Source organism: Panthera onca, chromosome B1 (genome assembly GCF_046562875.1).
Source record: "Panthera onca isolate mPanOnc1 chromosome B1, mPanOnc1 haplotype 2, whole genome shotgun sequence".
Classification (NCBI taxonomy): Eukaryota; Metazoa; Chordata; class Mammalia; order Carnivora; family Felidae; genus Panthera; species Panthera onca.
Window position 1 is genome coordinate 132,684,985 of NC_138342.1, and position 12,494 is coordinate 132,697,478.

Here is a 12,494-nt window from a genome sequence, read left to right on the forward strand (position 1 = left end):
TTAGTATTATACTCTCTAGATCCATCCATGTTGCTGCAAATGACAATGATCATTTCACCTTTAGCCCACAAATAAAACTCACACCACATTTTTCAACGTTATGAAATGAAATTTGGCACAATCAATAAATAACAGGACCCAATAAAATAAATCTTTAATGATTAACTTTAATTAAGCAGAACATGAAGTATGCTACTAAAAAGCAGACATTAAATACATCTCCTCAAGTAATTCTTAAACATCCTAAATTTAATACCAATAATTTAATTAACATTATACAATTACATGTAACATGTTCCAAAATAATCAAATCACAAGAAATTTTAAAATAAAAAGAATTCAGGGACGTCTCTAGTTAAGCATTTACATAGCATTCATTATTCTGTCAGCCAATGTACCTAGGAAGCAGGACAATTGGTAATATCTTTGCTTTGTGTAGAATGGAAGCATATGGGTTTAAATGCCTTTTAATATAGCACTACTGAAATTAGAGCCAAGATTACATCAGGAAAATTTGTTTTCTGTACTAGTTTATTCTCGGGACCTACTTTGGCTAACATGCAGTTTCTCCCATTTTGAGAAATTCCTTTTTTTCCATTTTACTGTAGCCTGTGACCCAGAGCTTCAGAAACTTCAGTACTCCCCCTACCCATGAAATAGTGGTGGAGGTGCCCAAAGAGCTTTGATCTGGTGGAGTTATGGAGAAGGCACTGGAAGAATAAGGGACCATTGGAGAGAATCAAAACGAACTAAGTTGATAATGACCATGGCTACAAAAGTTAGTGTGAAAGTTTTATCAGATCTCAAAATTGTGGAATGGTGGGCTGATTACAACCGGAAAACTGGACACCTGATTTCTAACTTTGGATTCTTATGGTTAGTGATCTGAGCTTGGGCAAGTCAAAGTAGTCATTCAACTTAGAAATAGTGTTTGGGCCAACTTTATTAAATTATTAAAACCCTTCCAGATACATAGTTTTATCACTCCAAGGTATATACAACTGGGAACACTTAACTATTTTCAGCTACCGCTTTGGCAACAGTGAGACATCAGTTTCAATACTATTTAGAACAATAAATGAACTACTAACATTTTCAAAACAGGATGCAATACAAACCACTGGAAAATTGTTATCCCTGAATGGTTCTTATTTTCTTTAAGAAAACTGCCACTTCCTACTGATCTAAAATGCCATATAGTTTTTCTCTATTTATAGAACGCACTACTGTTTTCTTGCTTGTTATGGGGAAAATACATTCTGTATACAATTTTATTTTTGTATTAATCTGCCAATTTCTAGGGAAATTGTTTTCAGTCATATTACAAAATATTCATTAAATTCTTATTTTCTGTACTTTGAAGTGTTAGCATTCAAGTGATCAATACAGTTTACAAAAGTAGAATTTTAGTCTGAAAATCTATACGCTTTTAGTGTCTTTAATTTGAATTCCCTATTATAAATTAATGAAAACTTGATGAGCAAATGTATTGATATTTGATACTTTAAAGGATATATGGGAAAATCATACCCCTTAAATAGATAAATGCATTCAAGAGAATATTACCAGGTTGGATTCTCTCCTTTGGATCTCAGAAAGTCAACAGTACTTTACTTTCATCCAGCTCTTAAAACTCAGCTTTATTTTTGCTACGGGAAGAAGAGAGGATTTCATTCAACTAGATAACTGATCAGCAGGTGTTACTGTAAACAGGAAGTAATTTATTATTTATCGTAGTTAAGACAAAATTCCCCACTGAGGGAAATGAATTGCTGGGTCTTCGCAAACACCTCAATTTCCCATTTCATTCTACTTCACAAGCAGTGCTAAGATTTAGATTTCTTTAGATTTCTTTTTAGGAGGTCTCTAATCCAACTCACCTCCATATTCTCTTTTGATGGCCAGACTGGCCAGGAAAGTGGAGATTTCTTCTTGCATGCTAAGAACGTGTAAGTCAAATAACCATTATCAATCCCATCCGTGTTGACCTTCTCCTCACATACATGAAGTGGGGAAATGCAGGGCTTATGGAAGTAAGTAAGTGAAAATGAACATTTATTAAGTCCTTATTATGTGCCACATGCTTTACATTAATTGCTAACTTCATTCAGTGCTCCTGCAACTAAGAAGCGATGATAGCAAGCCACTAAATGATAATGAAGAAGAAAATAATTGGGAAGTGTAAACATTTAATGTGAAATTTATGACATATGCATTTATGATCTCATATCCCTGACCTTTTTTAACTTTCCTGGAATTTGCAAATACCTTCTTAGCTCTGAATAGCTAATTAGATACCATAAACAACGATTCATCCTGGTAGGCACTATATATATCTATTTGGTGAAAAACAGAGGAGCTAAATCCCATATTGATAATACACATTGGTGATAATAGTTTCAATTTCATGAAGTATTCTCCTGGTTCCTGGCAGTATAAAAAGGCTTCTAGTTTTGTTTATAATTTAAAAAAAAACAAAAAACAAAAAAAACACAACTACCTGTAGCACTGATGTGATCTAGTGATCCGTGATGTCTCTTATCTTGAACGCACTGCAGCCAGCCTAATCCTCAGAGTGGGACCTTCTGAGTGACTATCTCAAAAGCCTATGTTCCACTACCTGCTGGGTTTCCTGACATTCTAATACTACATACAAGGCATTTGACTAATTCTTTACATATTATGAAATCTTCTTTCATTTTATAGATCTAATAAAGTTCACCACCTCTGATAACAAACAGATATTTCTTAAAAGGAAATACAAGCTCTAAGTAACAATGCACGATTTTAGGATCTGAGAGGTAAAATGTGTTTATAAAGTTGATATAATACAGAGCATAAAAATGAGCCTATTGATTCTGGGGGGAGGAAGACTTACTCAATTCTAATCTCAAATGTCACATGCTAAATGTATGGCAAGTTACTTCTCTGAGTCTCAGCATTTTTAATCTGAAAAATAATACCTGCGTTGAATACTTGTTGCAAAGAATTAACATTTGTAAAGACCCAGAAGAGACCATACAATAGGTGCTTAATAAAAAGTAATTATATTCTCACCCATCATTGCATCCCATCATTGGCTAAAGTAGTATCACAACTCTGAGAGCATACATTTGGTCTGTGATAAATTAGCTGACCAGTTCAAGTATGAGTCCAATTAATATAAAGATATGCACAGATCAAATAAATAAATAAAGATTCTTTGGGCATTTTCTACAAGTTACCTTCCTATACAGCTGTCTTCTAAATATAAGCTATAAGACTCTAGAATAGGTTAAGAGGTCAAATATTGCCTTTATCACCTATATGGCTTAAATCTGGGAAATAATAATAGTGATAATGACCTTGAACTCGTGTGGAATTTCCATCTCAATTGTGTGAGTATTTCACTGCCAAAAAACGGATATCTTTTGATATCACCGAAATAATAAAGTGAGATAGAATTTAGAGGACAAATTTGAGAGGTCTACTCAAATGCCTATGTCTATGATTGTCATGGAAATCTGGGACAGATACACTCATATTAAAACATAAGGCATACTCCTTAAATAGAATGCCTGGAGGATTAGAGTTCTACTGAACTTCTGCCTCACCCGACCAAAACTGTAACTTGTACAGTGCAAGTACAACCACTCAAGTTAAAGATAAGTTTTGGAAAAAATAATACATGCGTACTGCCAGCAATGATTCCTTTTAAAACCTGAATCTACGTGGACAATCATTCACAGAATGATTCAATTATTTCTATGATTGTCATACCTAAATGGTTTCCTTTATTCTGGGGAATACACACACTTCAATACCGGGCACGGCTGAAAGTGGTCATGGGTCACCTGATTGTAACAACTGCAAAGACATGATAAAGGGTTCTTTTAACGGTAAGAGCGATCTAATTATTAGCTTCTCATTTGAGGCAGCTTATCTACGGTCCAAGAAAAATGCCTTCAATTATTTCATTGATTAAACTCCAAAGCATCTTATCCACAGTCAGTGGAAATGGCTGGCGTTTAATAACATAGAACTCTTCTAACTATAACTAACTGAATAAATAGTTTCAAACTCACGGCTAAAATTAGTGAATTGATAAATAACTACATCTCACGTAAGAATGAGAATTATCAAAACACTTTTGAGAACACAGTTCGACTTGGAGGGCTCCAGGGAGGAAGTGCCTCATTTTCAAGAAAGGAATGACGTTTCTTCTGTTTTCGTTCAATTCTTTCCTGCCTTTCTTTCTTTTCCTAAAGAGAAAACAGAACACTGTAAATTTACATACATATATGAACATTATTTTCAAATCAAGTTGCTCACTGAAGAACAAAATAATCCATTACAGGAGATTTAAATGTCATTTCCGATTTAATTGTTTATAAAGGAACAGTAGCTAGAGAATATTGCTTATAAAGAATACTACCAACAGGAACTAATACACCACTTAATCACTTATTTTTTAATATTAAAAGTGATAATATTTAAATAAAATTGTGAAAAATGGGAAAAAACCCTAAAATTCCATAACTCAAAGAGAATAATTATTAGAGGTCGGTGGATGACTTTCTGAGAACAGATTCTCAGAACTAAATTTACTGGGTGCAAAAGTTGAATCTGCCATAGCAGCAGGGATACTTCAAAATTTTCATAAATAGTTGAAAGCTAAGTCTCATGTTTCTTTGCTTATTATTGAGTTTGAGCACATTTTGATTTCTTTAGCACTTTTAAGTGAATTTTTTTCTCAATTATTTGGCTCATCGATATGGATATCATAAACACCTTTTTCAGAATTTATTTATTTATTTATCTTGAGAGACATAGAGCATGAGTTGGGGAGGGGCAGAGAGAGAGGGAGACAGAGAATCAGGCTCCGTGCTGCCAGCACAGAGCCCAATGCGGGGCTCGAACCCGTGAATGATGAAATCATGACCTGAGCTGAAATCAAGAGTTAGACACTTAACCGACTGAGTCATTCAGGCGCCCCCTGCAGAGTTTCATACAGTAAATATTATCTTTGCAGCAAACATTTTATCTATGTTACTTTTAGTCCTTTTTACCAAAATAAATAAATAAATAAAATAAAAAATAAGAAATATTTCAGCCGTGACAACTGTTTAAAGAGTAATACGGTCAAAACCTGTGAACCCGCTATCTGCCTTCTAAAAGAAAACATGACCAATACTTTTGAAGCTCTCGGTGTTCATTCCCTTATCACAGTCCTTCCTCTCCACCCCACTGAGGTATCCATTGCTCTGAATTCGATGCTTATCATTCCAGTGTATCTCTTAATTTTATTGTAATATTTTATTATAATATGTAATACTTTTATCATGTATGTATTAATCCCCCAATAAGTAACTTTTTTGCATGTTTTTACAATTTATAATAAAAGGGAACACACTATATATTTTTTGCAACATCCTCTTTTATTCATCTTAATATTTCTAAGATCCAGCTATATGAGGTATAACTCTAGTTCCTTGATATTCCATAGAATACTCATAGAATTCCAGCATAGCAACTTATCACAACTAATCAATTTTTGTTGTTGTTGTTGTGAAAGAATGATGTTCCTTTTTTTTTTTTTTTTTCCACGCAATGACCATGTTATAAACATCCTTGTTTGATTCCTTGTACTTATAAGTCAAGATTTTCTCTCCATGTACATGCTTGGAGTAAAATTGGTTTGTAGGGTTTGACTATGTTCAACTTTACTGGGAAATAATTTATTTTTCAAAGCTGCTGTAGGAATTCACCAAGCAGCACCTACACTGACTTTTTATGTTAATGCATTAATGATTTTAAATTTCATATCTGTTCATGTTTTCCTTTGTTATTTCCATAGCACTTATAGGTTTAGAAAAGCATCTTATCTTGTGAGACTTGATACTGTTTTATTTTCTTTTGGTTCTTCTATTTTTGGCATTTTATATTCATTGCTTTAGTTCTTTTGGAGTTTCTATTGTTGTAGGGTAATTTTCTGAAGGGATTTTATGTCCAAATGACACACAAATAACCAAATTATAATTTCCCTGCATGTATTAATTTGCGTTACTTTATTATATAGCATATCCTTACTTGTAACAGGTTCTGAGGGGTCCTGGGGGGTCTAATATTTGGTACTATACTGCTTTGATTTATGTTTACTCATTCACCTTTTAAGCACTGAGATCCTACTCTGGGTCAAGTAGCATAGTGAGGGCCATGCATAAAGTGATTCTAAAATCCAAACACACCGATTTGGTCCCTGTCCTTCAGGGGATTTTCAAAATAGGCAGTTAATAAACAATCAAATAAACCACAGATCATTTCGAGTTGTGAGAATTTCTATGGAACATCATGAAAAAATCGTTGTGATTGTTAAAGAGCAAAAGGGAGTACTTACTTGCAAAGAAAAGTGGACTCAGGAATGTCACTGTGAGTGAGACAAGATGGGTAAGAGAAGCCACTTGTGATACGCGATGGGGAGAGAGCATTTCAAGCAGAGGGAACAGTATATGTCAGGGCTCTGACAAGTCAGAGAACCTTGGGATGTGAGGTGAAACGAGAGAGCCAGCGTGACTCAAACTGGGAAGATGGGAAGGGGGTGCCAGGTGAGAATAAAAAGACAGGGGAGAGAGGGGCGGTGGGGCCCGCAGGCCACAGTAACAACTGGAACATATGTAAGAGAAGAGAAGTCAACAAGTGACGCTGGGAAGGGAGGCCGGGAAGTGAGAGAAACCAGGGGAACAGGGCACCCAGGGGAGAAGATGGCTGCAAGAAGGAGGATGCGACTATCTAGAATGTTTGAGAGGTCCGGGGAATGTGGCAGAAAACAACACATTGGATGGCTACATGGTCTGCAAAACTAACTGTCAAAGCGTAGTTTCTGTAACACAATGGCAAAAGAGACAAGCTCGGAGTGTGTGGAGGGTGAAAAGGGTATGGAGAACTAAGAAGTGTAAATAAACCTTTAGAAGTTTAGCTGTAGAAAAAGCAGTGAAATGTGGGACCACCTCTGGAGGCAAATGAGGGATTAAGGGCTACATATCCTGAAAAGTGGTGGGAATAATCCAGGCGAGAACGCTGGCTTCTGGGTGAATGGAATGGTAAGTTTTTATTTTACTGCTTGATGGGAACAGTTCTGACCCTCATCTTATTTGAAAATATTATCTTCCAGAATCTCACATTTTCATGAAAGCAGATGGATTTTCGAACCATTCTGTTTCCCCGTACACATACCCGTCAAAGAGATGACTGAGTATGTGGGAAGTACCATGAAATCTAGATATTAATCTAGGACTACCTGAAATGTTAACAGTTCTTGCTCCTTTCACCCTGCAGCTCAGATTGTCTTTCCATTTCTCCAAGTCTCTGCTAACACCTGAAAGTTGGGTGGTTTCCTCACCTTGGTGATTTTCTCAAGGAGCAGCAGTACCCAGGAACCCTTAAACAACACTGCCTCTGCAGACTGGGCAGCTTGGGAGGGACAGCATTTTTGGTAAATTATTAGGTGTCTATGGTTCTTTTACCCGTACCTGTGTGGAACTGATAGATGTCACAAGGAGAATACGATAACGCAAGGTTTCCATCGACATACAATTATTCACATAAAACGAAAAGAATAGAGAGGTATGAAATTATTTTAACACCCTGCTCCAGATCATGAAAATGTTTGCATGCCTACTAGTCCTACTAAAGCAAAGAGGGAATCTCCTTTCAGAATCTTAATTGAGAAAACAACAAAAAAAAACTATAATTGAGTCACGGTCAATCATTTTAGTATCTCAGAGGGAGGCAGACCCTCTTGCTAGGTAGCAGAAAAGCAAAGACTAGGCTGTGTCCACAGAAACTGACCAAACCTCTTTTTGTCTGTTCCATTTAACATGGGGAGAGAGAGGGAAACATGAAACAAGTTTGTTCTTACTGGTAGATACTAAGAAGGTCAGAATAGGAAATAAGCAACTATCAACCTTAATATCAATTCAGATGATCTGTAATGTTATCTTCAGTAATAATTAATTATTGGTAATATTACTCAAGCAATAATTAAAAATTAAAAGAACCTTGTTATAAAGTCCTTCTGACTGTTGTCTGTTGGAGACTGAACTTTTTATTCATTTTCTTATTAAAGGCAACTATTAATTAATCTGGGAACCAGCGTAAAGAAGAGAGTCTTACTGATCTTTGGCTATAACTTTCCCCTAAAAGAATAACTCATCCAATGCTCACTACTCAAATTAGATTTTATAACAAAATTTTGACACGTAACTTTACATTAAAATGAAAGTCCTTAGACTTCTAAATAGGGGTATTTTTCCAAACTATCTGCAAACAAATTTTAATAAGAGATTGGTAAAATGGAGGAGTAGTTCTGTAACATATTGTATATGGATGTTTTTATAAGTAGCATTACATTTGTTGAGGTTATACTGACATCAAAACAAGTCATTTTCATCGTACATCTTTGATTGATGAGTTTTTGTTCTCTAGAGGACTGATCAGGATGAGAAAGTGACTAAGTACTGTAATAAAACACAATGTACCTAACTGTGGCTTAGTCATTAAGGAGATTCTATTCCATTTTCAAGAATAAGTGAAAATGAAACTGAAAACTTAAACACGTACATTTAGTTGCTACAAGTGATACTAGCACACAGTGTATGTCTCCTTGATCTATGAAGAGTTTTCATTTTTCTTAGAACCAAGCACTATTTAAGAGTTTAAGGAAGGGGCGCCTGGGTGGCTCAGTCAGTTAAACGTCCAACTTCGGCTCAGGTCGTGGTCTCACAGTTCGTAGGTTTGAGCCCTGCATAGGGCTCTGTGCTGACAGCTCAGAGCCTGGAGCCTGCTTCGGATTCTGTGTCTCCTTCTCTCTCTGCCCTACCCACCCCCCTCTCTCTCTCAAAAATAAACATTAAAAATTTTTTTTAAAAAGTTTAAGAAAGCCATCACGAAACACTACCTTCCTCATTCAAACCATTAAACCAATTTTGATCACCTTATTCCTTACTGTTTTTCTGCCTGAAATTGGCATAAAGCTGCACGAAAGTCAACACATAAACAATAATAAATTCTGTTGCTATTTTTATTAGGATTGCATTAAATTTGTAAATTACTGCAGGGAGAACTGACATCTACAACATCATTATAAGACTGAGTGTTTCTATCCAAGAGCAGTTTTGATCCATGTTCTCAAGTCTTCATTTGTGTCCTTTAGGAGTGTTCTAAAATTTTCTTCATAGTTGTCTTTGTCTTGCACGTTTCTTAAGTTTATTCCTAAATGCTTCATGTTTTTATCTTATCTTTACATAGTTTGCCTTGTGTCCTGAATGTTTCTCTAGCTACTGTTGATTCTAAAGTTTATGTGAAAAAGTAAATAATAATAGATACTTGAAAGTGGAGCTATGAAGGAAGATTAAACAAAACAGATATGAAAACATATAAAGTCCTGACAATGAAACAGTATATGGAATATGTACAGTGAGATCTGAGATTGACCCATGGAACAGAAAGTCAAGAAACAGATCCTGGGGCACCCGGGTGGCTCAGTCAGTTGGGCGTCCAACGTCAGCTCAGGTCATGATCTCATGGTTTGTGAGTCTGAGCCCCGTGTCAGGCTCTGTGCTGACAGCTCGTAGTCTGGAGCCTGCTTCGGATTCTGTGTCTCCCTCTCTCTCTGTCCCTCCCCCACTTACATTCTGTTTCTCTCTCTCTCTCTCTCTCTCTCTCTCCCCCCCTCAGAAATAAATAAACATTAAAAAAAAAAGAAGAGAAGAAACAGATCCTAAGTTCTGGGAATGTATCAGATAACAAAGGCAGTACCTCAAATCATTGGGTAAAAGGCTTTTTTATAGGAGATGTGTTTGGAAAAAATAAAGTTGGAATCATATATCCCATCACGAGCAAGATAAATTATAAGCTGGTCAAATGTTAAAATGTCAAGATATTAAAATCATAAAGTTACTAGAAGAAAAATGAGAGTACTTTATTTAACTTCAAGTCATGAAGAAAGTCTTTTCAACTATGTCTGAAAATAGAACTCAAAAGACTGATAAATTTGACACCAGAAGATAAAACAAAATTGTTCATCGCATAAAATACTATATGCAAAGTTGAGAGATCAACAAAACCATGGGAAAAAGTGGTTGTAACTCCTACCAGAAATAGGCTTATTTCCCTAGTGTATAAAAAAGCTTCTGAAAATTAATATGAAAAAGACCAACAGAAAAATGTGCAAAGTCTATGGATTAACAGTTTACAAAAAAAAATGACAAGTGACCTTTCCACAAATGAAAAGATGCTAAAAGTCAGTCCTAACCAGAGAAATACAACCACAAAATACCCTGAACAGTATTTTTAACTAGCACATTGACATGAATTCAAAAAGTTTATAAGAAATCTTACTGGAGAGAGCCCGACCGGATGCTATGCCCCTGTAGAGCAACTTTTACACTTTGTGATTGCTGCAGCAGGCGGAGTGCTAACTACCCACATGAATGTGCCACCTATGGGGGTGCTAACTACCCGCGTGAATGTGCCACCTACCGATGTAAAGTGCTTTTCATATGAACACGTTACCTAGTCAAAAATTGATAAACACGTATATATATGATGATATTTTAAAACGGAAAACAGTATTTTGCTTAACATCAATGAAAAGGAACTATAAACATAAGTAGACTAAAACAGAAGAAAAATATTTAAAAAACAGAAACGTTAAGTCCAGCTAGACATTTTCCTCCCGAACTTCTTATTTGCTTTCTTTCGTTAAAAAGCACCAAAATGAGACTTTCTCCTTGAGGTCATTGGAAAGAGCAAAAGAGAATTTAAAAAGTGGAATAACTTTCTCACCGTTCAATTCAGTATTACTATGTGTCATGACAAGTCCCACCTAAAAGCTGACAAGTCCTTCAGCAGTGCACTTGTCAGCTTTCCATGATTTGACACCTAAGAGTCATTGCAAAGGAAGACTAGGCACGACTGGTAAGTGACTAATCCTGGGAATGCGGGTAAGGAAGAGTATCATGCCTGAAGGCTTACGCCTGAGTGCTTGAAGGAATAGTAGAAGCGTTAACAGAAATGAGTAAATCAAAGACAATATGATAGACATAGGGAGAGAACAGATTCAACAAGGCAGCTTTGAGTAGAAATGGCCAGCAGGCAGGGGCAAAAAGAACTGGAATTAGGCACAGAACAGTCATGAATAAAGTACATGAATAAGACACAGGTGCATTAACAAACAATACCTACCAGCCATTTTTCATATTCATCAATAGCTTGCTTGTCTTTATCTTTCTTCTCTGCTTTTTTCAGTTCTTCTCTTCTTTTCTCATTTATTCTCTCTTTCTCCTTTTCTTTGAAAAAGGCGTCCTTCTTTTCATTCCTATGTAGGACAGTACAAAACACTGGGTGGTTAAAGGAGAGGCTATAATAAAGATTTCCTAATACATCTTTGTGGTAATGAGATGCCGATACATTAGTAAATTTCAAGCAAACAATGTTTTAAAAGCCTAGAGCGTTATTCATTTGAAATGGAGCAAAACAGTTCTCATTTGGGATTACCATTTCTCTACAGCTGTTAAGTTATCTTTCCTTTTCTCAGCAATAGTTTCCTCCTCTTTCTGCTTCTTCGCTCTTTCATATTCTTTCTCCTTTTTATTTTTCTCTCTAAGATACTCCATCTTTTTCTCTTTCCATCGTTCAAATGCCTGAAAGAGTTCACAACGAGTTTCTTACTGACCGTGGATGTGACCAGGTAAGGAGAAGCCCAGTCAATCAGTCCCACAGGTGCTGAGCGAGGGAGGATAAGGAAGGCAGATGTCCGAAGCCCCTGCATACCTGTAGCGCCTCTCCTTTTCTCACAGCATTTTCTTCCTCGGTTTTTTTCTTGTTTTTTTCCTCAAGTCTTTTTTTGGCGGCGATTTTCTTTGCTTCCTTTTCTTTCATAGCCTTCCAGGCCTCAAATGATGCTAATGCTTCTTCTCTCTTAGCAGCTCTTTTCTATTTCAGAAAAATAAGAGACAGTTAGATGTGTGCGGGTAAATAGATGGCCAAGTATCGGGAGATGCCGATACACACATACAGATTGCATTTCGTTCCCTACATAGTCATCGTTTCTAGAAATTGTTTTTCAAAGAAGATAATTTATTTAGGATAGGTTAGACAAGTTGATTTACAAAAAAAAAAAAAAAGTCATCTGATTTTTTCATTGCATTTTAATTTTATTTTTACTCATTGCATTTTAAAATGTCCTTTTCTTAAACCATTTATCTGATATTGATCTGCTATTCATGGGAAAGAACTGTTTTTTGGAAATGTACTGAACAAATGTTGTCAAAACTAATAGGCCAAGTACTACTGCGAAATACTAATAATAAAACATTCTATTAAGGGGCACCAGGGTGGCTCAGTCGGTTGAGCAACCTACTCTTGATTTCGGCTCAGGTCACGATCTCAGGGTCATGAGATACAGCCCCGCCGTTGGGCTCTGTGCTGACAGCCTGCTTGGGATTTTCTCCTTC

General features: G+C 36.1%; 1 protein-coding gene across 3 annotated transcripts in view; it reads right to left on the minus strand.

Moving 5' to 3' along the window:
• Positions 1 to 925: 925 nt before the first annotated feature.
• The window catches only part of MAP9 (microtubule associated protein 9), a 37,336-nt gene continuing 25,767 nt past the window's right edge, over positions 926 to 12,494 (minus strand). For all 3 annotated transcript variants that reach the window (XM_060653928.3, XM_060653927.3, XM_060653926.3), the window contains exons 11-14: positions 11,812 to 11,973; positions 11,536 to 11,681; positions 11,224 to 11,356; positions 926 to 4,241 (exon numbers count right to left, since the gene is read on the minus strand). In XM_060653928.3, coding sequence (XP_060509911.3) covers positions 4,119 to 4,241; positions 11,224 to 11,356; positions 11,536 to 11,681; positions 11,812 to 11,973 — 564 coding nt within the window. In that variant the 3' untranslated portion in view covers positions 926 to 4,118. The remainder of the gene's footprint in view (positions 4,242 to 11,223; positions 11,357 to 11,535; positions 11,682 to 11,811; positions 11,974 to 12,494) is intronic.